Source organism: Aethalodelphis obliquidens, unplaced genomic scaffold (assembly GCF_003676395.1).
Source record: "Aethalodelphis obliquidens isolate GAN/ISIS:26980383/991018 unplaced genomic scaffold, ASM367639v1 scaffold45, whole genome shotgun sequence".
Taxonomy (NCBI): Eukaryota; Metazoa; Chordata; class Mammalia; order Artiodactyla; family Delphinidae; genus Aethalodelphis; species Aethalodelphis obliquidens.
The window spans coordinates 15,047,558-15,075,032 of NW_020837989.1; the positions used below are offsets into that span (position 1 = coordinate 15,047,558).

The following is a 27,475-nucleotide window of genomic DNA, read 5'->3' on the forward strand; positions in this document are numbered from 1 at the left end:
GGCAGAATCATCTTTTAAAAATATACATTGGCTCATGTCACTCGCCTGATCACAACTCTCCAGGGACTTCTCATGACACTTACAACACAATCCTATCTCCTGACCACAGCCTCACATAGTCCAGCCTACCCGACCACTCTCCCTCTGGCCTCTGCCTTTCTAGTCACAAGGGTCCTTCCTGATACTCCTTGAACACTGCTAGTTCATCCCCTCCGCCGCGGGGGCCTTTGTACGTGCTGGTTCCTCTGCCAGCTCCTGACAGGCCACCCTCCCTCTGTTTGTTCAGGTTTCTCCTCAAATGTCACCTCTTGGGGGAGGCCTCCTCTGTTCCTCGTATCTAAATTAGCCACCTTTCAGGGGAGGGATGGACTGGGAGTTTGGGATGAGTAGATACAAACTATTACATATGGAATGAATGAACAACAAGGTCCTATTGTGTAGCACAGGGAATGATGCTCAATATCCTGGGATAAACCATAATGGAAAAGATTAAAAACAGAATGTGCGTGTGTGTGTGTGTGTATATATATATATAAATAAACTGAGCCACTCTGCTGTACAGCAGAAATTAACACAACGTTGTAAATCAAGTATACTTCAATTAAAAATAAATTTAAAATAAAATAGCCACCCTTCCCTTGTTACTCTCTATTCCTTTGCTCTTACTTCATGGCCCTTCTCTCCACCTGGAAGCCTCCCTCTGTTTGCTTGCTTACTGTTTGCTGTCTGCTTCTCTCAACAAGGCAGATAAAGTCCCTGCCTGACAGCTTTACTGTAGCTGCAATACACATTTCCTGAATGAAGCAACAAATACAACCCACATTTTCACCAGCAGAGACACCAGAAATCAATAGGTAAAGAAGTCCTCACACTCTAGGAACATCAGTGGGGAGCCGCTGGCTGAACACTAGTACCTTCTAGAGTTCAGGGGCTCTGCAGGGGGAAGCACAAGACCAACAGGACTGACAGGGATCTCATTCATCCCCCGGCCTCTACGCATGAATGCCACCAATCAGAATTTTCTTCCCTAGCTAACCACCTACACAGGAACCTATCTTCTTTTTCATGGTTTCTGGGGACACACACAAAGAAAAAATAAGCTGAGAGGGACTGAGAGTAAAGCAAGTAAAATAGGGAGCAGGAGGAGAGATGAAATCCCTGCCTGGCCTGGAATAAACCTGCCAGCTCTCAGCCTGAGTCAACGGAGGCTCGAAGACAGCTGTAAATTGTTCCAGTTCTCAGCCAGACACAGGCAGCCAAAGTGGCAGCGTCCGGGCTCTTGCACAGTACAGGCTGAGGCCTGCAGATCAGCTTGGAGGGGTGGGGTAGGGAGGACTGTTTCCTTGTGGGCTTTTACATCTGCAATCTCCTAGTCCCCCTTAAAATTCCTAATCAGGATAGCAGCGAAGGAGCACAGCTACACACAAGCCTGGGTAACGCGAACCATCTTAATCAGGACCATTTGTCGCCTACCTGGGACTCTGGACATCTGAGAATGAATTACAGTCCAGTGGCCTCAATTCCTTTCTGCCTTGAGGCCTGGGTGGCTGTGCACTGATTTCTCAACCAATAGAGATCACCGCCAGCTTTCCAAAGGTGGAAGTGTTTCAAGTGGAAAACCAATTGCCTCTGTCCAGCTAGATCCCTTTCCGGCCTCTACCTAACCGTCCTCCCATCTTATCTGCCCTAGGAACAGTTTAGCTATTTTTTGATCACAACAAACTCTGAGGCAATAAAAGGCAGGGAAAGAGATCCATTCAGAATCTGAGGCCTAAGAACTGCACCTGGAGTCACCATGAAGTTGTATGACATGGGCATACGTCACCTCTCTGACCCTTTTCCTCATCTCGAAGATCAGGCATGGTAGAAATCAAATAAAGCAATGTCTGTGAAGGCACTTAGGAACTCTAAAAGAAACTGTCCAGTGTCAGGCTTTTATAAAAATAGCCTCTGGTTTCGGATAACGATGATGTTATTGATAATAACAGCAGAGGGCAACATTTAATGACTGCTTAGAATACCAGGCACCACTGATTTAAGAATTTCCATTCTAATCCCATTGGATCCTCTCAACAAACCAATGATGTAGGCGGTAAAAGTATCCTCATTTTACAGATAAAGAAACCGAGGCCTGGAGAAATTAATTTCCCAAGGCCACACACTCAGCAGGCCACGAGGCTGGGATTCCAACGCATGCGTGTAATAATACTCTAGAGCCAAGGTTCCCAACCATTACTCACTGTTCCCCCACACCCCTCCGCTGTGGGCAACAGTACTTGATAGCCTCCACTAAATCCTACATGTTGAATGGGAGTTTCACACTCTGAACACTGATTAGGGTCAGAAGGAATGATCTTGAGTAACCACAAGTTTGCACTTAGGATGAAGCCTCAGTTTTCTCATCTGAAAATGGGGTCAATACTACCATCTGTCTCACAGGGTTCTTACAAAGATCGAATAATATAATGTAGGTCAGACACTGAGCACACTGCCCCCTACAGAGTATGTGCTAATGATAATGTTTACCATTAATGATATCATTAATCAAGAGCCTGCACTTGGTGGCAGTGGGGAAAATCTTTCAGTCTCTGTCTCAACAGCCCTTACACTGGGCTTTAAGAGTTAAAGATGCCACCAGGGACCTGCTCACTGTTGCTTGGCTGAAGCCCAAACTGGGATGCCAAGGGGCAGCTGGCACCTGCCAGGCAGCAGCCTGCTATCTGTCCAGAGCCCACACCACTGAGCGGAAGGGGATGTTAGGCCACAGCAAGGTCACACACTGGCTGCATCTGTCAGTCTAAAGTTGGCTGAGGAGAGGATGGATTTGTGAAGTGTGCTCTAGGACAAGCAGAAAGGCTCCGGACTGTCCAGGTAAGTCTGAGGAGCACCACAGCCAGCCATGTCCTTGGGGGATGGGGTGTCACCCAACAAAAGGGCCGGGAATCCAAAGAATAGTATCTCGGAGACAACAACCCGTTCCTTCTCCTTCCTCTCTTGCTAGACCCCAGCACACTCAAGCTGGGGTGTTGCCACGCCACAAGGGCCACAGCAACCAGCTGTGCCGCGCACACAACTCATAAGGAAAAGCAGGGTGCAGGGGGTCAGCACTTGGGGAGATAGAATGAGGCCATCTCCCCTGACTGTGGCTCAGGAGATTAAAGTGGTGGTGAAGGAAACCTGCCATGGAGGGGAAAGGAAAAAGAAGGGCCGAGAGGGGCTGGGGGCAGTGGGAAGGGAACACAGGCCAGGGAAGGAGTGAGCACCTGTCTTCTATCAGCCTGGCCTGGCAGGCGTGGAAAAAAACCTGGAGGGGAAGGTGCCCTCAGCTGACTGCCTCGTGGGCCAGCGCACAGGAGGCCAGGCTGCCATGCCCACTAATGCCGTCTATCCTCCCCAGGTTTAAGAGGGGAAATGTTCTATTTATAAGGCATCGACCAGTGGAGACCTGGCAGCCGCTGGATGGCTCTGATCCCATAGGGATCCTGGTTACCCGTGGCTGCCTTCCCCGGCCTCTCAACTGTGGGTGTTCTCACAGCAAAAGACTGAAGGCAACTGGAAGCAAAAGGCAAAAGAAAAGCCTCTTTCCTGCCCTTCGTTGCTTTCATGAGACTGCTGGACTTTTAGCGATGGCTGAAGGCTTTAGAACATTTTAAAAAGAGTGACCCATGTGATCCCGTCAAGCCTTCCCATGTGAGCTTCAAGACTCAAATCTCTTTTTCTGTTTTACAGATCAAGGGAAGCTGAGGCAGAGAGATGAAGGGAATGCAGACACCACAGGCAGGGCAATGGGCAAGCAGAGCAAAGGTAATGATGCCCTTCCCATCTCCTCCCCCAGTGCTCAATCTTGCCCTCATGAAAAAAGAAAAGCCTTGACCCAGCACCATCAGAGAGTCTGACCTGAATAACGGCCGAAAGAACGAGCATGTGTAACAGAAACAACATATAAAGCAGCTTTGGTTGTGTTGTCAAAGGCCCATGGGAGAGTAGTGCGTCATGTTACAGTCCTGTACTTGGGAAGCTCGAGTCACTGAAACATGTGACTCTGGCTCTCCCAGCATCATGCGTGACATGTGAGGAGCAACAGATGGCTCTCAAGAGGAGGCTCACTAAGAAGGAACACGGGATGGCCCCTCAAAGAGCCAGGTGGGTTAGGTATTGGAGACTGATGATGAAACTCCTTCCAGCCCCAAGGGGTTGGCCACACAAGGACAGATGGCATGGCAGAGCAAAGATCTCATGCATATCAAGAATAGTGGGGGAAATGATGCTGGCAATCAGGCAGGCTCTGGTTTGAACATCAGCTCTACCACTTCTCAACTCTGGTACCTTGACTTCTTTAAGCTTGTTTGCTCACTTGCAACTCACCTGTGAAAAGCGTTTCTGCGAACGGTACCCATCCATGTACCACACTCAAGCTCCCTGCCACAACCTCATGCTGTCTTGCATAGACTAATATTTAAAAACCTATGTTTGTATTATGCTAACGGTTAAGAAACTTATAGCCCAGGGGCCAACTTCACCACTGCCTGTTTTGTAAACAGAGCCACCCCCTTCGTTTCCGTACTGTCTACGGCTGCATTCACACCACCATAGCAGAGTTAAACAGTACCGCAAATCTGAAAATCTGGCCCTTTCCTGAAAAAGCCCACCCCTGGCGCCAAGCAGTAACATTTAGAAAACTGGGGTGGAGGGCGGGGGTATGTTTACTTGTGTCCCTCGCCACCAATACACATTAAATAAATATATAAATTTAAATGGCAACTGAAAATGTTTGTCCAGTCCTATCCAAAATGATCTTGGGTATCACCAGCAGTGCACGCACCCCACTTTGAAAAATGCAGTCGTGAGGATTCAGCGAATTAACATAAGGCATCAAGCCCGAATCAGCACGGGTGTTGGCTGCTGCCCTTCGTTCTCCTCCCGGGCTCCCCTCAGAAGCAGTTCAGCCAATCCAGCGTGCTCTTTCCTCCTCATATGGGAGAGGCATGACCAGATAACAATAAGGATAACAACAAGGGTAATTAGGCACTTATTCACTAATAGGCCAAATAATGTGCTGAGCTGTTATCCTCACAGCAAGGCTATGAGGTAGGGCTTGTGATTTATCCCCATTTACAGACGATGAAACAGAAGCTTAGAGAGGCCCAGCACTGACCTGCAGCTCCGTGGCCAGTGGGCCCGCACGATAATCTGCACCATTCAAACGGTACCCTTCACGGAAACAAAAGCTCTCCCAGTCCACCCAGCAGGACCTTCCCACAGGAAATAACCTGAAATATGCACAAAGACTGATGCACAAGGATGCTCAGCCTGATGGCATTGGTAAAAGAAAAACTCTGCAAAGGACATTCAAGACCACTGACAGGAAATGGTTCAAAAAATTATGACAGAGCATTCAACAACCATTACAAATAATATTTATAAACAGCTTTTATCAACTGGGATAATGCTTGAGAATTTTTAAAAGCAGAATCGCAACAGCATATTCAGTACAATGTCAATTAAGTCAAGATACATATTGACATTCGCAAAATAAATATAAGACATCATGAAGAAAAAGGTAAGGAAGAAAAGAAGTATCTCTGGGGATGATATTATAGATGAGTTTTACTGAATTTTTGAAAATCCTTACAATTTCCTTAATATTCCACAAAGAGTTCATAATATTTTTATAATAAGCAAAAATACAACACTGCCAACCCCCTTAGGAATGAGGTTCAGATATTCAATGTCTGCACCCTACAGATAACTAATCCTTCTTCCAACTTTGCAAACTTTCTCCTGTCACTGCTCTTCCCCTCACTGCCACTGTGAATGACAAGTTGGCAAACTGCAGTGGGTTCTTGAGCATTATGCAAATACAAAGGATTGCTGCCAAAGTACTAAGTTAAAAACAAACTGGAAGGGACAAGACTCTTAGATAGCCTCATCCACCAGAGGGCAGACAGCAGAAGCAAGAAGAACTACAATCCTACAGCCTGTGGAACAAAAACCACATTCACAGAAAGACAGACAAGATGAAAAGGCAGAGGGCTGTCTACCAGATGAAGGAACAAGATAAAACCCAGGAAAAACAACTAAATGAAGTGGAGATAGGCAACTTTCCAGAAAAAGAATTCAGAATAATGATAGTGAAGATGATCCAGGACCTCGGAAAAAGAATGGAGACAAAGATCGAGAAGATGCAAGAAATGTTTAAGAAAGACCTAGAAGAATTAACGAACAAACAAACAGAGAAGAACAATACAATAACTGAAATGAAAAATACACTAGAAGGAATCAACAGCAGAATAACTGAGGCAGAAGAATGGATAAGTGACCTGGAAGACAGAATGGTAGAATTCACTGCCGCAGAACAGAATAAAGAAAAAAGAATGAAAAGAAATGAAGACAGCCTAAGAGACCTCTAGGACAATATTAAACGCAACAACATTCGCATTATAGGGGTCCCAGAAAAAGAAGAGAGAGAGAAAGGACCCAAGAAAATATTTGAAGAGATTATAGTAGAAAACTTCGCTAACATGGGGAAGGAAATAGCCACCCTAGTCCAGGAAGTGCAGAGAGTCCCAGGAGGATAAACCTAAGGAGAAACACACCGAGACACACAGTAATCAAATTGACAAAAATTAAAGACAAAGAAAAATTATTGAAAGCAACAAGGGAAAAACGACAAATAAAATACAAGGGAACTCCCATAAGGTTAACAGCTGATTTTTCTCAGCAGAAACTGTACAAGCCAGAAGGGAGTGGCATAACATATTTAAAGGGATGAAAGGGAAGAACCTACAACCAAGATTACTCTACCCAGCAAGGATCTCATTCAGATTTGACGGAGAAATCAAAAGCTTTACAGACAAGCAAAAGCTAAGAGAATTCAGCACCACCAAAACAGCTCTATAACAAATGCTAAAGGAACTTCTCTAAGTGGGAAACACCACAGAAGAAAAGAACCTAAAACACAAACCCTTAACAATTAGGAAAATGGTAATAGGAACAGACATATTGATAATTACCTTAAACATGAATGGATTAAATGCTCCAACCAAAAGACACAGGCTCGCTGAATGGAGACAAAAACAAGACCCATATATACGCTGTCTACAAGAAAAGCACTTCAGACCTAGGGACGCATACAGACTGAAAGTGAGGGGATGGAAAAAGATATTCCATGCAAATGGAAGTCAAAAGAAAGCTGGAGTAGCAATACTCATATCAGATAAAATAGACTTTAAAATAAAGAATGTTACAACAGACAAGGAAGGACACTACATAATAATCAAGGGATCAATCCAAGAGGAAGATACAACAATTGTAAATATATATGCACCCAACATAGGAGCACCTCAATACATAAGACAACTGCTAACAGCTATAAAAAAGGAAATCGACAGTAACACAATAATAGTGGGGGACTTTAACATCTCACTTACACCAGTAGACAGATCAGCCAAAATGAAAATAAATAAGGAAACACAAGGTTTAACTGATACATTAAACAAGATGGACTTAATTGATATTTACAGGACATTCCATCCAAAAACAACAGAATACACCTTCTTCTCAAGTGCTCATGGAACATTCTCCAGGATAGATGATGGCTTGTGTCACAAATCAAGCCTTGGTAAATATAAGAAAATTCAAATCATATCAAGTATCTTTTCAGACTGCAACACTGTTAAGAGCAGATATCAATTACAGGAAAAATATCTGTAAGAAATAGAAACAAATGGAGGCTAAACAATACATTACTAAATAACCAAGAGATCACTGAAGAAATCAAAGAGGAAATCAAAAAATACCTAGAGACAAATGACAATGAAAACACGATGATCCAAAACCTATGGGATGCAGGAAAAGCAGTTCCAAGAGAGAAGTTTATAGCAATACAAGCCTATCTCAAGAAACAAGAAAAATCTCAAATAAACAATCTAACCTTACACCTAAAGGGACTAGAGGAAGAAGAATGAACAAAACCCAAAGTTAGCAGAAGGAAAGAAATCATAAAGATCAGAGCAGAAATAAATGAAAGAAAACAATAGCAAGGATCAATAAAACTAAAAGCTCGTTCTTTGAGAAGATAAACAAAATTGATTAACCATTAGCCAGACTCATCAAGAAAGAGAGGGAGAGGACTCAAATAAATAAAATTAGAAATGAAAAAGGAGAAGTTACAACACCGCAGAAATAAAAAGCATCCTAACACTACTACAAGGAACTCTATGCCAATAAAATGGACAACCTAGGGCTTCCGTGGTGGCACAGTGGTTGAGAGTCAGCCTGCCGATGCAGGGGACACGGGTTCGTGCCGTGGTCTAGGAAGATCCCACATGCCACAGAGCGGCTAGGCCCGTGAGCCATGGCCCGTGAGCCTGCGCTCCGCAACGGGAGAGGCTACAGCAGTGAGAGGCCCGCGTACCACAAAAAAAAAAAAAAAAAAGGACAACCTGGAAGAAATGGACAAATTCTTAGAAAGGTATAACCTTCCAAGACTGAACCAGGAAGAAACAGAAAATATGAACAGACCAATCACAAGTAATGAAATTGAAACTGTGATTAAAAATCTTCCAACAAACAAAAGTCCAGGACCAGATGGCTTCACAGGTGAATTCTATCAAACATTTAGAGAAGAGCTAACACCCATCCCTCTTAAATTCTTCTAAAAAATTGTGGAGGAAGGAACACTCTCAAACTCATTCTATGGGGCCACCATCACCCTGATACCAAAACCAGACAAAGATATCACAAAAAAAGAAAATTACAGACCAATATCACTGATGAATATAGATGCAAAAATTCTCAACAAAATACTAGCCAACAGAATCCAACAACACATTAAAAGCATGATACACCATGATCAAGTAGGATTTATCCCAGAGATGCAAGGATTCTTCAATATATGCAAATCAATCAATGTGATACACCATATTAACAAACTGAAGAAGAAAAACCATATGATCATCTCAATAGATGCAGAAAAAGCTTTTGACAAAATTCAACACCCATTTATGATAATAACTCTCCAGAAAGTGGGCATAGAGGGAACCTACCTCAACATAATAAACCCACAGCAAATATCATTCTCAATGGTGAAAAACTGAAAGCATTTCCTCTAAGATCAGGAACAAGACAAGGATGTCCACTCTTGCCACTATTATTCAACATAGTTTTGGAAGTCTTAGCCATGGCAAACAGAGAAGAAAAAGAAATAAAAGGAATACAAATCGGAAAAGAAGAAGTAAAACTGTCACTGTTTGCAGATGACATGATACTATACATAGAGAATCCTAAAGATGCTACCAGAAAACTACTAGAGCTAATCAATGAATTTGGTAAAGTTGCAGGATACAAAATTAATGCACAGAAATCTCTTGCATTCCTATACGCTAATGATGAAAAATCTGAAAGAGAAATTAAGGAAACACTCCCATTTACCACTGCAACAAAAAGAATAAATACCTAGGAATAAACCTATGTACAGAGACAAAAGACCTGTATGCAGAAAACTATAAGGCACTGCTGAAAGAAATTAAAGATGTAACCAACAGATGTACCATGTTCTTGGATTGGAGGAATCAATATTGTGAAAATGACTATACTACCCAAAGCAATCTACAGATTCAATGCAATCCCTATCAAATACTAATGGCATTTTTTACAGAACTAGAATAAAAAATCTTAAAATGTGTATGGAGACACAAAAGACCCAGAATAGCCAAAGCCGTCTTGAGGGAAAAAAACAGAGCTGGAGGAATCAGACTCCCTGACTTCAGACTATACTACAAAGCTACAGTAATCAAGACAATATGGTACTGGCACAAAAACAGAAAAATAGATCAATGGAACAGGATTGAAAGCCCAGAGATAAACCCATGCACCTGCGGTCAACTAATCTATGACAAAGGAGGCAAGGACATACAATGGAGAAAAGACAGGCTCTTCAATAAGTGGTGCTGGGAAAACTGGACAGCTACATGTAAAAGAATGAAATTAGAACTGTCCCTAACACCATACACAAAAATAAACTCAAAGTGGATTAGAGACCTAAATTTAAGACTGGACACTATAAAACTCTTAGAGGAAAATATAGGAAGAACAATCTTTGACATAAATCACAGCAAGATCTTTTTTGATCCACCTCCTAGAGTAATGGAAATAAAAACAAAAATAAACAAAGGGGACCTAGTGAATCTTAAAACCTTTTTCAAAGCAAAGGAAACTACAAACAAGACGAAAAGACAACCCTCAGAATGGGAGAAAATATTTGCAGACAAATCAACAAAGAATTAATCTCCAAAGTACATACATAGCTCATGCAGCTCAATATTAAAAAAGCAATCAACCCAATCAAAAAATGGGCAGAAGGCTTAAACAGACGTTTCTCCAAAGAAGACAAACAAATGGCCAAGAAGCACATGAAAAGCTGGTCAACATCATTAATTATTAGAGAAATGCAAATCAAAACTACAATGAGGTATCACCTCACACCATTTAGAATGGGCATCATCAGAAAATCTACAAACGACAAATGCTGGAGAGGATGTGGAGAAAAAAGAATCCTCTTGCACTCTTGGTGGGAATGTAAATTGATACAGCTACTATGGAGAACAGTATGGAGGTTCCTTAAAAAACTAAAAATAGAGTTACCATATGACCCAGCAATTCCACTACTGGGCATATACCCAGAGAAAACCATAATTCAAAAAGACACATGCACCCCAAAGTTCACTGCAGCACTATTTACAACAGCCAGGTCATGGAAGCCACCTAAATGCCCATCGACAGATGAATGGATAAAGAAGATGTGGTACTTATATACAATGGAATATTAATCAGCCATACAAAGTAACGAAATTGGGTCACTTGTAGAGACGTGGATGGATCTAGAGACTGTCATACAGTGTGAAGTAAGTCAGAAAGAGAAAAACAAATATCGTATATTAACGCATATATGTGGAACCTAGAAAAATGGTACAGATGAACCGGTTTGCAGGGCAGAAATTGAGACACAGATGTAGAGAACAAACGTACCGACACCAAGGGGAGAAAGTGGCGTGGCGTGGTGGTGGTGTGATGAATTGGGAGATTGGGATTGACATGTGCACACTGATGTATATAAAATGGATGACTGAGAACATGCTGTATAAAAAATAAATTAAATTAAATTAAAAAGAAACCCATAAAAAATAATCTCAGCTATTTAAAATTGCATAGGAGTGATTATATTAAGAAAATATACTGGGCTTACCTGGTGGCACTGTGGTTAAGAATCCGCTTGCCAATGCAGGGGACACAGGTTCGAGCCCTGGTCCGGGAAGATCACACATGCCGCGGAGCAACTAAGCTCGTGTGCCACAACTACTGAGCCTGTGCTCTAGAGCCTGCGAGCCACGACTACTGAAGCCTGTGCACCTAGATCCTGTGCTTTGCAACAAGAGAAGCCACCGCAATGAGAAGCGCGTGCACCCCAACGAAGAGTGGCCCCTACTCACCACAGCTAGAGAAAAACCAAGCGCAGCAACGAAGACCCAACGTAGCTAAAAATAAAATAAATATGTACAAAATGGATAACTAATAAGAACCTGCTGTATAAAAAAATAAATAAAAAACAAACTGGAAGGAATGAAGGAATTAAGACTGGGAAGCAAAGAGGAAGAATTATATTTCCTTCTTCTGGAGAGAAGGGAGGGCACTTTTCAAGCCTTTCTAGCCTAGACTGAAGCCCATTCCAGTTGGCTGTGGGCACCTGTCTGCACATGAGTGCATCTGCAGAGAGCACAGGTACTACACACACACACACGTGTGATGGGCCATCGGTCTATCATCTCCCAGGGGTCTTAACCTCATCAACAGACCATATACTCCTTAAAGGTAGAGGCAACTGTAAAGCTGGTTGGTGTCCTCACCCCTCAGTACTCATGTCACCCAGGGCCATGGCCCTTAAGAATTCCAAGAGGTATTAGTTGAATGAAGCCTGGACTCCTACAGTTAAGTCTAGTGAGAGGTTCAGGTCGATGCAAAGAACATGTTCAACAAGAGTGGGAAGCAGAGAAAATGGCTGCACTATTCTTCTGAAAAGCCCGCTGGGGCCAACAGTGTGTGACAAGGCACACCTAGGGCAACTCGGGCATATTCCTTTTAAATGACCCGACTGACCCATGGAATTCGAGTTAATACTCACAGTAAGGGAAGTGGCACTAGAAGCCAAGATTAGGAGACATCCCTCTCTGTCTCAGTCTGTCAGTCTCCAAACAGCTGGCAAAGCAGCGGAAGAGCAGCATTTCTGTAAACAAGCTAATCTTTTCAGAGCTAAGCTGGCGGTGACATTTATTATTTAAAACTTCACACTTGGTGAAGACGAACTCACACTAGAAAAGCCTGCCTTTCCCTTGCTCTCATGCACCGGACTGTGTACCCTCTCTGACAAGTTCTCAGCTTCCCAACTGTCTCTCAGGTGGGACTACAGGACCACAGCAGCGGGGCTGAGAATAGGTCCCTTCCTAGCTCCCCCTTCTGCTTCTGACCTGGGCTCATTTCAAAGGAGAATGAACCAATTCTCATAGAGCCTTTGGGGAGTAAATCTCACAACTGCAGCCAACGTAAAGCAAGAAAACAGGACATGTAGACTCAGGAGATACACATTAAGGTGGCAAAGGGTAAGATGGGAAGAGGAGGGGTCCCTGCCCAGGGAAGAGTCCTGTTCTTTGTAATAATAAAGGGGAAAATCAACGACAGTCATTTGCCGTTTAGAATGATTGACACTGGTGTGATCACCTTCTCAGTAAAGAAGCTTAGGAAGCAACAAACCAGACTTTCTTCTTCTCTGTCTATTCTTACTCCCATCTTTTCCCTTCCCTCCACTACTGGGCAAGAATTTGACCAACTAGAGAAAACTCAGTGTCACTGATGTATATTCCTGACATTCCAGGAACAAAGCAAGGTAAGGGTCCTGATGGCAGCCGGATCCACGGTTGAGCAGCTCATACGACTGCCAAAAATAGCAGATTGGTTTTTGAATTTAGTATGTAGGGATTAACCTAACCAAGAAAACAGAAGACTTCTAGGCAGAAAAGTAAAGGTCTGAATAAATGGAAAGACATTCAAAGCTCTTGAAGGAGGTGACTTAGTATTATAAAAGTGTCAATTTTCCCAGCTGTATGTAAACCAATGAAGTTAGAACATTTCTAAATAGACATTTCTCCAAATAAGACATACAGATAGGGACTTCTCTGGTGGCGCAGCAGTTAAGAATCTGCCTGCCAATGCAGGGGACACAGGTTTGATCCCTGGTCCGGGAAGATCCCATATGCCACGAAGCAACTAAGCCCGTGCGCCACAACTACTGAGCCTGTGCTCTAGAGCCCGCGAGCTGCAACTACTGAAGCCTGTGCGCCTAGAGACCGTGCTCCGCAACAAGAGAAGCCACCACAATGAGAAGCCTGTGCACCGCAACAAAGAGTAGTCCCCGTGTGCAGCAACGAAGGCCCAACGCAGCCAAAAATAAAACATAAAAATAGGGCTTCCCTGGTGGCGCAGTGGTTGAGAGTCCGCCCCCCAATGCAGGGGAGGTGGGTTCGTGCCCCGGTCTGGGAAGATCCCACATGCCGCGGAGCAGCTGGGCCCGTGAGCCATGGCCGCTGAGCCTGTGCGTCCGGGGCCTGTGCTCCGCAATGGGAGAGGCCACAACAGTGAGAGCCCCGAGTACCGCAAAAAAAATAAGTAAAAAATAAAATAAAATAAAATAAATAAATAAATAATAAAAAATTTAAAAAAGACAGCCAACAGGCATATGAAAAGATGCTCCACACCATTAATTATTAGAGAAAATACAAATCAAAACTACAATGACGTATCACCTCACACCAGTCAGAATGACCATCATCAAAAAGTCTACAAAAAATAAATGCTGGAGAGAGTGTGGAGAAAAGGGAACCCTCCTACACTACTGGTGGGAATGTAAATTGGTGTAGCCACTATGGAGAACAATATGGAGCCTCCTTAAAAAACTAAAAATAGAGCTACCGTATGATCCAGGAATGTCACTCCTGGGCATATATCTGGAAAAGACAAAAACTCTAATTCAAAAAGATACATGCACCCCAATGTTCATAGCAGCACTATTTACAATAGCCAAGACACGGAAGCAACCTGAATGTCAACTGACAGATGAATGGATAAAGAAGGAGTATATATACACAATGGAATATTACTCAGCCATAAAAAATAGTCACTTGCAGCAACATGAAAGGACCTAGAGACTATCAGACTCATACTAAGTGAAGTAAATCAGACAAAGACAAATATTATATCACTTATATGTGGAATCTAAAAAATAATACAAATGAATTTTTTTACAAAACAGAAACAGACACAGAAAACAAAATTATGGTCACCAAAGGGGAAAGGTGGGGGAGGGATAAATTAGGAGTGTGATTAACAGATACTTCTATATGTAAAATAGATAAGCAACAAGGATTTAATATACAGCACAGGGAACTACTATATCCTGTATCTAGTAATAACCTATAATGGAAAAGAATCTGAAAAAGAATATATATGTATAACTGAATCAATTTGCTGTAAACCTGAAACTAACACAATACTGTAAATCAACTATACTTCAATAAATTTTTTTTCATTTTAAAAAATATTTGTCACTTGTAAAGCATACTGTGAGAAACAACATTCAATGATTAAACCATTACTAATATTTTTTAAAGTGTCATTTTTCCACAAATTAACCTGTACACTTCAATGCAATCCAAAATGAAAATTTTTAATTTTTGAGGAACTTATCAAACTTAAGCTAGAATTTATATAAAAGGATAAAGGTCCACAGTCAGCTATGTCAACCCTTAAAAAGGAGAGTAAAGAGAGGAGACTTAAACTACTAGATATTAAGATCTGCCTCAAAGTCATCATATTACAACTGGAGAGGTATTAGCACAAGAACAGACAGACCAAGGAAATAAAGAGCTCAGAGACAGAGCTCAGATGTGCAAACTTAACACAATAAAGCTGGTATCACAAGTCAAAGAGGGTGAGAATGGATAGCTTGGTAGATGTTGTTGGGAAAACTGGCTTTTCATGTGGATAAAAACAAAACTGAATCTTCATGAAACACCATATACAATGGTATCAGTTGGATTAGAAACCAAAGTGTGAAAGACAAAATCATGAAGCCAATAAAAGAAAATGTAGGTGCATATCTTTGTGACATGGGTCAGAAAGGCCTTTTTCAAAACACAACTTGAAAATTGTAAACCAGGAGGCAAAAATTTTTTTGAATATATAAAAAGTAAGACTTTATACTCAAGGAAGGATATCACACATAATATTAATTGTCAGATAGCAAAATGAGAAGATATATTTAAAATATCTACAATTGGGCTTCCCTGGTGGCGCAGTGGTTGAGAGTCCGCCTGCTGATGCAGGGGACACGGGTTCGTGCCCCGGTCCGGGAAGATCCCACATGCCGCAGAGCAGCTAGGCCCGTGAGCCATGGCCGCTGAGCCTGCATGTCTGGAGCCTGTGCTCCGCAACGGGAGAGGCCACAACCTGCGTACCGCAAAAAAAAAAAAAAAAAAAACACAGGGAGATAAAAGATACTCATTGTCCAAGAATACACTTGAAAGGTACACATTAGAACGGTGAAGGGGAGGACAGGAATAGGAGGTGGGAAAAGAACTAAAAGGGAGTGAGTGAATGAATAAATGAATGAATGAAGGGCGAAAGGGAGGGGCCTGTGATGATCATGTGCCACAACCTGGGGACTATGATTATTTCACTCACTGTACCTGAGATCCAAACAGAGAAGAAAGAGGAGGTGAAAAAGGCTCTGCAAAGAAATGTGCATGTATTTATCTGCTGCCATCCTCTCCTGGCAACTGGGCCACTTGGAAAATACCAGCAGCTGCCAGACATTATTTATGGCCCTGTCTTATACCCCACAGGCACTGTACGGCCTGAGAGAAACTTCAAGAGAAAAGCAACAAATTCAGAAGTGTCCCCAACGGAATTCCCTTTTGCTACCTGTCTCTTGAAAACATTGTGGTTCTGTGATAAAATGTTGGCATTGAAATTCCCACCAAAATATTTTCTAGAAAGGAAAATGCTAGACATTTGTAAATGGCTATTAAAGGTGAAAAGTGCGATGTCCCGCTCTTAAATTCCTATCAGATTGACTTCTTACCTTTAAAAAAGTTTTGACTGTCATATAAACAGAGTTGCAGAACAATCAGACCCTGGGCAATAGCGCCACCTGTGGCGATGAGCGCAGTGAAACTGCAAATCACTGCCATGAGGAATACGAAAGGGACAAGCGCTCTGGAGGGGAGGGGAAGCAAAGTTAAGGCTTGTGTGATGTGAAGAGGGGTTCCTACTGCCAAAGGACAGGAGGAAGCACCAGCCCAGAACAGTCCTCTGTTTTTGCCAGCTTGGAAATCAGTGAACAGAACATCTTTTAGAATTGTAATACCCGGGACTTCCCTGGTGGCACAGTGGTTGAAGAATCCACCTGCCAATGCAGGGGACATGGGTTCGAGCCCTGGTCCAGGAAGATCCCACATGCTGCGGAGCAACTAAGCCCGTGTGCCACAACTGCTGAAGCCCGTGCGCCTAGAGCCCGTGCTCCGCAACAGAGAAGCCACCGCAATGAGAAGCCCATGCACTGCAATGAAGAGTAGCCCCAGCTTGCCGAAACTAAAGAAAGCCCACGAGCAGCAACAAAGACCCAACACAGCCAAAGATAAATAAATTTATTAAAAAAAAAAAAAAAAAAAGAATAGCAATACCCTAGAAAAGCTGTTTCTATCAAAAGTACTCCTGGAAAAGTGGGCAATATGTTTAACACATTTTTCTTTCCCACTTCCTAAATGAAAGTGTAATAAGCCATTGAAGAATCATCAGAGACTCGAGGCAGCCAACTCTCTGCACCCTGTGGATAACGGGATGCCGGAAGCAAAATGATGCAAGTGTCTGTGTTTCCCAAGATAGAACTTTCTGTATCGTTCTTTTCCTAGGGAGGTAGAATATTTTTATGGTTGACAGCAAAGATGTTAGAATCAGACAGAACTCAGATTAAATCATATCTCCTGAGTTCACCAACCTCAATTTCCTAATCTACAAAGTAGGTCAAAAGCACCTACCTCAGTCAGTGCTGTGAGCTTTAAATGAGCTAATGTGGATAAAACACGCTGAAACACAGTAAGCAGTCAATAAATGCTACCTATTAATCGCCATTATTGTAAAACACATACTCTTTGTCGACAATGCAAAGTACACAGAATATTTAAAGTAGAAGGTCAGTGTCTCGCAATAATCTGCCCTCTATCCTGAGTAAGAGTTTAATGATAAATGTATTTCCAGACTTTTTTTCTATCAATGTATCTAGATGAGTCAACTAATTTATTTTAATAAATGCATGGTTCTACAACCTGAATTTTTTAAAACTCAATGAACAGTATACTGTGGATACCATTTCTGCAAATATACCAAGATCTCTCTTGTTCTTTTTGAAGGCTACATAGTACTTTATGATATTTTTAATGGACTTCCTACTGAACATTTACATGGTCTCCAATTCTTCACTATTATTACCGATGCTCCAGTGAACTTTTTTACAGAAACATCTTTGCACTCCAGCCTATCCTTTAGGACAAATCGCTGGGTCAAAGGATATTTACAGTTTAAAGGCTTCCGACACATATGCCCCAAAGGCCTTACAAAACAGTACAACCAGCTGCTATGGCCGCCAGCAGAGTCATGGTCGTCTTTCAAGTCTAGTGGCACTTATCTCAAGGAGAGAGAAGTAGGTTCGTAAAGTCAAAAGTTACAGGCAAACTTCTGGTGTGGGATGAAGGGGGGGGCTGGTTCTCCATTCATATGCATCTCGTCCCCCACAGTTCCTGGGTCCTTCATGGCAGAAGTGTCTCCCAGGTTAGGGCATGGTGTGGGCATCTGTTATTTCACCCTGCTTGGCATCTATACTCTCTTGTCGCGGTGGCTTCCCCGATCTCCCTTTGGTAAATCACCCTGCTCCCATTTTATGAATACTGTTGAAACCATCAATCAAGGTGTGTTGTCTTCCCCTGGGTAGGCCACAGCTAGACCACCTTGATGCTATCTTTCCTGGGAACTGGACCTTCAGAAGAGTGAGGCAAGGACTAAAAAAGAGATTAAGGGCTTTATCATCCTGCAAATATCATCCAGAAGACCCTTTCTCATTGGTCCCTGGGTCTCCAGAACTGGTCTGTTTTCAAGCCTTGGTTCTTCAGGTCTTCCTACCTTACTGTGAGTTACACTGAAGCCTTCTGTATTCCTTCGTTATTATTATTATTATTGTACTGTTATTTTAGGCCAAGTTAACCAGAGTTGATTTCAGATATTCTAAAACAATCCCACCTGACACGGGCGGTGGGGGGGTGGGGGGGGTGGGGGGGAATGACTTGCTTCCTTGAATATTTATTTGAAAAAAATTTCCCCTTGTTCAATTCCTGAAGGGAAAAAAAGAAACATTTTTTCCTCTCCCAAAGGCCTCTTAACCTACCAATAGCAACCATTCCAAATTACTTAATATTTTATTTAAAACTTCTGGTAGAAGCTGTATTTTGGAAGGAATGAAAGAAAGAAAATCTCTGTCCTATAATGGATTTCACACACGCTAAAAACAGCTCATCCTTTTGTCCACATGAAGAGGTACTGTTTTACTGACACTATTGGAATCCACGGTAGGGCTATCTTGGAATTTTTTTTCCAAGTGGATCTTACAAAGCAAATCTGAGGCAAGGGGACAGAATTTCCTTTGTACTCTGGTAGCAACGTGGCAGGAATTTGTTTTTTCCCCTGTGCACCAAGGAGGTAATCAGCCCAAACACTCTAGCAATAGCGGTTTCATTTTAATCCCATCATCTTTACAAGGTTACAGGTGCCCTTGGAAATCATGATTAACCAGAGTGCTCCGAGCCAGTAGCAGGGGAAATGTGCTGTATATTCTACACAGGCCGCCCAGAGTCACTCCCAGGAAAGAGGAATATTATTACAGAGTTCTTCGTCTCCACTCTTAGCTCCCCAAAGTGGCAACAAGGAACACAGAGTTAGTTACTAAGCGATCACTAAGATGGTTCTGGCTCTCCAGTGCTTGGAGCGAGACTGTGAGGGAGGCAAAGTCAATTCTGGCTTCCCACAGGACAGGGCGCTGGGGGAGCTGGGTGTTATCGGATTAAGTGACTTTTAAGTGGTGACTGGAGCTACATTCTTAAGACAACAAAGGATTAACTGAGATAATGTACATAAAAATTCTTTGTACAGTGTGAAGGGTTATACAGGGCAAGATGTCATCACGGCCTTGCCAGTCGGGCTCAATGACCGTCCTGGAGTCACTGACGCCGTAAACTGGAGCAGAAGTAGCTCGGCTGCACTGGAGGAATGGGGAGACCCAACATGCCCACAGCACCTCCTGGTGGTTCTTCCCCAGAATAGCAACTTCTCCAGGCCCAGGCCCACCCCCACCTGTAGAAAAGTATCCAAGCAATATACTTACTCCCTTCGCTCTGGCTGTCTTTGTTCGAGTTGTAGACCTGGAAAACAGAAATAACATTTACTTGTGTGAATTTTATACTACCCTACAGGTTCGCTGAAGAAAACCACTACCTCTTCCTTTTCCCTGGTTTGTGCTAGACCAATGGAAGGCAATTCTGGCCCCCAAATAGAAATCCCTTCTATAATTACCTACATCCCAGTATTTACTTCAGCTCTTAAGTGTGTGCACATCAGAACCACCTCTGGAACTTTATTGTTAAAAAAAAAAAAATCATATTCCTCCTTTAATAAAACCCCAAATTTATGTTTGTATATAAACTAAAAAGGAAGAAAAAAATGTAATTAGTTACAAATCATTAAGCATTAACTGCACACCAGGCAACGTGCTAAGCAATTCACATGAATTATCTCAAATTATCTATGCAACAATTCTGTTGGGTAGGAACGGTTATTATCACTGTTTTACAGATGGAGAATTTGAAAGGCTTAGAGAGGTTAACTAAGGTCTCACAGCTAGTACGTGGCAAAGTCTGGACAGAGATACATTACAAACTCTTAAGTGCTAACACTGGGGAATGAGACCAATCATTTTTTACTTCATATACTTCCATAAATTTGAATGTTATAAGGAGAATATATTACTTTTACAATAGAAAACGCTTTAATGATTTACAGAATTCATAAAAGGGAATGTACCCCAATAAAAAACAATGACACACTGAAAGAGCTGGCAAGCTTTTTCTTGTAAAGGACAGGTTGGTAAATATTTTAGGCTTTGCAGGCCAGGAGGCAAAAGTCAAATCAATGATATTATACAGGTACTTGTAAAACAAGAGAGAAGACAAATTTCCGCAATTTTTTCTTGACAAAATTCAAAATATAGTAAGTTTTTGAGATATAGGTATAATATTCCTAGCAGGTGGAAATCAGGGTTTCATGGCTCTTTTCAGAGATGCTTGGCTTGGTTCATCCAGGGGTTAAAGAACTGGTTCTCAGGCAAGAGTGGTCAGTACAACCACTTGGAGTATCTTTTCCAAGGAGTACAATTTTTTGAAATACAGATTGACTAATCAGAAGAATAGAATTTTTTATAGAGGAAGGATAACATTTAGCTTAAATAGAGTTCAAAATGTTTTTCATCATCAAGTCAATTGCAAATGTTCATCTGTGAATACCATGTTGAGCTCATGGGCCATACAAAAATAGGTGGTGAGCTGGATTTGGCCTGTGGGCCATAGTTTGCGAATCCCTGATATGCTGACATTATTAAATAAGATAATAAAGCCTTTGCTTTAGAAAGAAAATCATAGTGCCCAAATCTTTCTTTGGTGCTTATGATTCTGTAGGTATGAAAAGGCACAGCATGAAACTGGTCATAACTTAAAAAAATAAATAAAAAAGGATATTCCAAATGATTGTGATGGCCACTGTTGGTTGAGAGCCACTTACTTAACCCTTTGAGGAACAGAGCCAAGCATCTCTGAAAAAAGAGCCATGACACCCTAAGGGGACTTTTTACCTGCTAGGAAATATGGGTGAGATGCTGGTCAAGAGCTGGGCAATAGTTCCAACACAGCCCCCCGATTGCCTTGTGTCACTGGGTTAAGTTTCTCACCGTCTGCAGGTCTCTACTGCCCCATCTATAAACTGAAGGAGTCAGCCAAGAAGGTCTTTGAATTATCAAACAGATAATTTAACAAACCACTCCATTTTATGATCATTATTCATTTCCTGACACACAGGACACTTACTGAAGGTCAGAAAGATGAGAATAAAGGGGTTTCTGAACTTCAAGCATTATTGTCTGATGAATGAAAAGGCATCAGTTTATATGCATAAAAGGAGTCAAAAGACTGTGAGCCTGGTATGGCCTTTTTATTTTTCATTGCGGTATGCCGGCCTCTCACTGTTGCGCCCTCTCCCATTGCGGAGCACAGGCTCCGGACGCGCAGGCTCAGCGGCCATGGCTCACGGGCCCAGCCGCTCCGCGGCATGTGGGATCTTCCCGGACCGGGGCACGAACCCGCGTCCCCTGCATCGGCAGGCGGACTCTCAACCACTGCGCCACCAGGGAAGTCCTGGTATGGCCTTTTGGAGGGAGGAAGGCCAGTGCGCTTGGCAACTAGTGCACAACAGAGAAGGGCAGGAGATGAGGATGTGGCAAAGAGAGAGGCAGCGGCACAATCCTGCAGAGCAAAGTGAGTAGCCTCGTAATAGCGAGGACCAGCCATTCACGGTCAATGGCATGCACTAAAATTGGACAGGTAGGTGAGGGAAACACAGGGGAAGAGACAATATTTGGGCAAGTATTTTTTCCAGCCATCCCTGCTCACTTCATGTCTCCCATTAAATTCAAACTTCCTATCCCAGAGAAACCTGCTCCTGTTTCTAAATGGCAAAATCCAGAAGGAACAACAAAATACAGGGCTTTCAGCCCTCCTTAACTAGGAGGTGAATTTGCAGCAAACTACTTTCTTTTCATGTTTCCTGGGGCTCAGGAGGCCCAGTCCCGGAACACCCAGGCATTCCTCAAATCAGAGAGGCGATATCAATGAGCCAAAGGCACCAGGAACGTGTGCCGCTCGATCCTCCGAGGCCAGGCCATTAATCTCTGTCTGGTTTGGGTAAATGAGCCAAGGAGAATGAGTCTGAAATGAAGCTAGCAAACCATGCCTGCCAGGACTGCACGACTACATGGCCCAGCAAGGAAGGCCCGGGGTGGGGGAGCAGCCTCACCACACACGGGCCAGATGCTGGCGTGGGAACAGCACTAAGGGGCAATGGCTTTGTTCACCCAGCACTTACCAAGTGCCATACGTGACACCATCAAATCTTTTTAACAACGCTGTGGGTTAGGTACTAGTGTTATTCCCATTGTACAGGTATGGAACCTGAGGCCCAGAGAGGCTACATAGTTTGTCCAAGGACACAAAGCTGGAAGGTGGTGTACTAGTCTATCTTGCCGTTGTAGGGATGTTCCAACTGTCATTTACTTTTCCAGGCAGTGGCAAATGCACACAACTACCAAGCCATACCAGCAGCCTATGGTTTGTAAATACCTTCCATTCTGGCAGAAGCAGAGGGCATGCGATTTGCCATTTAGAAATGCTCTGTCTGTTCTGGGGAAACCTTCTTTAGATCTCATAGCAGCCCACTAATGTCAGACTGAGGTTCAGAGACAAGGGCAATTTCCTAAAATAAAAGGTCTCTTTGGCAGTAGCTTCTGTCTTAGGATTGATTAGTAGAGTTATCTTAGGTTTGTATGCCTTAAAGTAAGCCTCTCAAGAGCCTCTGTCTTAAAAGGACAGAACTCAAGTCTCCAGGATCAATTCAAGGGGACATGAGTCACTCAACAATTCCTGAATTATGGCTCCCAGGAAGAATAAATCAGTTAATACACAGTTTCAACAACCCAACTTAAGCTAAAGTCTAACCATCCTGCTTAGCCAGAGGACTCTAAGACCTGGCCACATGCAAGTCTCTGAGCCCTCTGGCTTTCTATAGTACTTTCATTCAGAGATGCGCTAGTTTCTGCTGAACACTGTGCATGAGAATTTGTGAAATATCCATACCAATGAACACTTGTTTTCAAGTGCATGTTTCCAGAGAATACAAATTACATACGTTTACTCTATGTTATCAGGGTCCATCTGAGATTCATTATAAAATAATTACAACAGCAATAACGGATTAATACAAACGATGGTGACAAAAGCCTCATTATGTGTCAGACACCACTCTGAGCACTCTATATGCATTTATCTTGTTTAGTCCTCACACCAACCTAATTATTCCTGACATATAGATGAGAAAACTGAGGCATTAGAGAGGTTAGGTCACTTGTCCAACGTCAGGCAGCTGGAATTGGGCAGAACACAGACAGAAACGCCTACAGTCTGTCTCCAAAGCCCAAGCTCTTAACCACTAACCACGTGATACATAAGACATGATAATGATAATGATGATGAGGAGGAGGAGGAGGATGATGACGACGACGACGCTAAAGGTGATGAGATGTCTGTGCAGCTAGGGAAGGTGAGTCACTGGAAGAAAGAATCTGCCATGAGTTGGAGAGAAAATGAAACTGGGAATGGCCTTTGATTCCAGCCTGAAGCATTCACCACTAACCCACGTGACCAGCTGGCACCTAACACAGAAGTAACACTTCATATTCTTTGAACCACAGGGCTCGATTCTGAAGATAAACATCAGGGCAGGAAAGCAGGTCTTTGATACAAATCACAGGGTACTGCAATTCTATGAGTCCTCACCCAGAAGCTATGATGGGAGTACAATTTAATTAAATCAAAGGAGGGTGAGGAAAGCTTTCATATGCTCCCTCTGCACTAAGACGTGATTTTGCAATCAATTCTGTTCACTGCTGAGCCAATTCAATTTACGTGTCCCTAGAGAATTAAGAGAGAATACAGAGTCATTTGGGTTCCCAGAATTTTTCCACGGGTGTCCTTTATTACCATTATCCAGGTCTTACCAAGAAAGCACAGAAAGGAAATTTTTTTAAACTTATAAATTAAAGGCATAAATAGAGCAATAAGCAGAAAAAGCAATCTCACTTTTCCCTCTGACACACAGCTGCATTAGCACTTGGCTACATCACGCTTTGGATCAAAATCAGCACAAAATGAAAGTGTTGGAGAAATAGATTCATGGGCAAATTCACTAAAATCTGTTGCTCATTTTTCAACTGCACTTGAATTCACACCTAAGCTTTGTCATTCCCAGAGGTCTCTTCCAAGTAGCCTGGAACATCTAAACCCCTCCCACCGGCTTGTTCCTTGGATGTGCACATGTGGGAACACACAAAACAGAGCTACGTGCCCACACCCCAAAACACTGCCCAAGCTGGTTCTACACCATCAGATATAATTTTTGTCCCTCCGCTCTGTGCGACACAATGGATCCACCATCACTAGGACTTTCTCTTTTAAACTGTTTGTCAGGGGTAACAGATTTGTGCTTATCTGCTGCTTCGGTTCAAAGTCCAGATCTACCAGTTACTGGCTATACAGTCCAATCACTTCACAATTCTAAACCTCAGTCTTTGCTAGTGTAAAATAGGGACAGTAATGTTCCCTATCTCTTAGGGTTACTGTGAAAATTAAATAAGACAATAAATAGAAAACATTTAACACAGAGAGTAGAATACAAATTCTGTGGCCCACAGAGCATTCTGTAAAGATGACCCTTCATCACCATCACCAGGCCAGATGTTGGCATAGGAAGAGCACTAAGTGGGAATGGCTTTGTTTACCCAGCACTTACCGAGTGCCATACGTGACATCACCAAATCCTCCTCTTTCCTTCTCTTCACATCAATACTTATCCCCTACGGGATAAACGGCTAAGGATGGGTATGTGGTTTGAGGGATACAGTGACACTGGCCTCATTAGCATTGAAATTTAACCAAATGAAACTAATTAAAGGATTAACGGAAAGCATAAAATCTAAAGTCAACTTTAGCAAGCGTTCTCAATGTTTTCTTAAATGGCAGTTAAATATAAAAGTAACTACTCACCACAATAACTTTTCCACCACCGATTATGTGCCAGGCATCATACTCAGCATTTACATGAATTATTTTATATCATACTCCAGCTGATGGGGTACTACCACTGCCTCCGCTTCACACCATCTTGTAGGCTAAATAACTTTCCAAAGGGTACAAAGCCAACAAGTGGCAGAGTCTTCTAGACTAGATCTGTATTGAACCACAACTTCATAGACCTTCCCCACCCAGTCGCACTTTCCAAAGGAAAAAAAAAGCTTGGTGACCAACAAAGAATTCAAAAGAAGCTAAGCAGTAATTAAAATCGTAACAACACAACCAATATGTAAGAACAGAATTTCCACCCAATTTAAACATAACAGTAATTCTACAAACTTCCATTAATACAAGTATAGTAGTAGTAACTGAAAACCACAACCAGCTTGAGACACTTTGGGACACCCAAAAAACATCCGTCAAGCAAAGAGCACACAGAGGGCAGACAGCAGAAGTAAGAACTACAATCCTGCAGCCTGTGGAACAGAAACCATATTCACAGAAAAACAGACAAAATGAAAAGGCAGAGGACGATCTACCAGATGAAGGAACAAGATAAAACCCAGGAAAAACAACTAAATGAAGTGGAGACAGGCAACCTTCCAGAAAAAGAATTCAGAATAATGGTAGTAAAGATGATCCAGGACCTTGGAAAAAGAAAGGAGGCAAAGATTGAGAAGATGCAAGAAATGTTTAACAAACACCTAGAAGAATTAAAGAACAAACACCTAGAAGAATTAAAGAACAAACAGAGTGAACTATACAATAACTGAAATGAAAAATAAACTAGAACAGATCAATAGCAGAATACCTGAGGCAGAAGAATGGATAAGTGACCTGGAAGACAGAATGGTGGAATCCACTGACACAGAACAGAATAAAGAAAGCAGAATGAAAAGAAATGAAGACAGCCTAAGAGACCTCTGGGACAACATTAAATGCAACAACATTTGCATTATAGGGGTCCCAGAAGGAGAAGAGAGAGAGAGACGACCCGAGAAAATATGTGAGGAGATTATAGTCGAAAACTTCCCTAACGTGGGAAAGGAAATAGCCACCCAAGTCCAGGAAGTGCAGAGTCCCAGGAGGATAAACCTAAGGAGAAACATGCCGAGACACATAGTAATCAAATTGACAAAAAATAAAGACAAAGAAAAATTATTGAAAGCAACAAGGGAAAAACGACGAATAACATATAAGGGAACGCCCATAAGGTTAACAGCTGATTTCTCAACAGAAGCTCTACAAGCCAGAAGGGAGTGGCAAGACATATATAAAGTGATGAAGGGGAAGAACCTACAACCAAGATTACTCTACCCAGCAAGGATCTCATTCAGATTTGACGGAGAAATCAAAAGCTTTACAGAGAAGCAAAAGCTAAGAGAATTCAGCACCACCAAAACAGCTCTACAACAAATGCTAAAGGAACTTCTCTAAGTGGGAAACACCGCAGAAGAAAAGGACCTACAAAAACAAACCCATAACAATTAAGAAGATGGTAATAGGAACAGACATATCGATAATTACCTTAAACGTGAATGGATTAAATGCTCCAACCAAAAGACACAGGCTCACTGAATGGAGACAAAAACAAGACCCATATATATGCTGTCTACAAGAGAAGCACTTCAGACCTAGGGACACATAGAGACTGAAAGTGAGGGTACAGAAAAAGATATTCCATGCAAATGGAAATCAAAAGAAAGCTGGAGTAGCAATACTCATATCAGATAAAATAGACTTTAAAATAAAGAATGTTACAAGAGACAAGGAAGGACACTACATAATGATCAAGGGATGAATCCAAGAAGAAGATGTAACAATTATAAATATATATGCACCCAAAATAGGAGCACCTCAATACATAAGGCAACTGCTAACAGCTATAAAAGAGGAAATCAACAGTAACACAATAATAGTGGGGGACTTTTTAACACCACATTAACACCAATGGATAGATCATCCAAACATAAAATTAACAAGGAAACACAAGCTTTAAATGACACAATAGACCAGCTAGCTTTAATTGATATTTATAGGACTTTCCATCCGAAAACAGCAGATTACACTTTCTTCTCAAGTGCACACAGCACATTCTCCAGGATAGATCACAACATAGATCAGAATCAAGCCTTACTAAATTTAAGAGAACTGAAGTCATATCAAGCATCTTTTCTGACCACAACACTATGAGATCAGAAATCAATTACAGGGAAAAAAACGTAAAGAAACACAAACACATGGAGGCTAAACAATAAGCTACTAAATAACCAAGAGATCACTGAAGAAATCAAAGAGGAAATCAAAAATACCTAGAGACAAATGACAATGAAAACATGATGACCCAAAACCTATGGGATGCAGCAAAAGCAGTT

The 27,475-nt window shown here is 42.2% G+C and overlaps 1 protein-coding gene across 5 annotated transcripts in view; it reads right to left on the reverse strand.

Annotated features, from left to right (window-relative positions):
• ARHGAP26 (Rho GTPase activating protein 26) overlaps positions 1 to 27,475 on the reverse strand; it is a 483,828-nt gene that overhangs the window by 217,111 nt on the left and 239,242 nt on the right. For all 5 annotated transcript variants that reach the window (XR_003427757.1, XM_027081740.1, XM_027081743.1 and 2 more), the window contains exon 12: positions 19,538 to 19,574. Coding sequence is in view for 4 of the 5 variants with exons in the window: in XM_027081740.1 (XP_026937541.1) it covers positions 19,538 to 19,574 (37 nt within the window). In the remaining variant the exon portion in view is untranslated. The remainder of the gene's footprint in view (positions 1 to 19,537; positions 19,575 to 27,475) is intronic.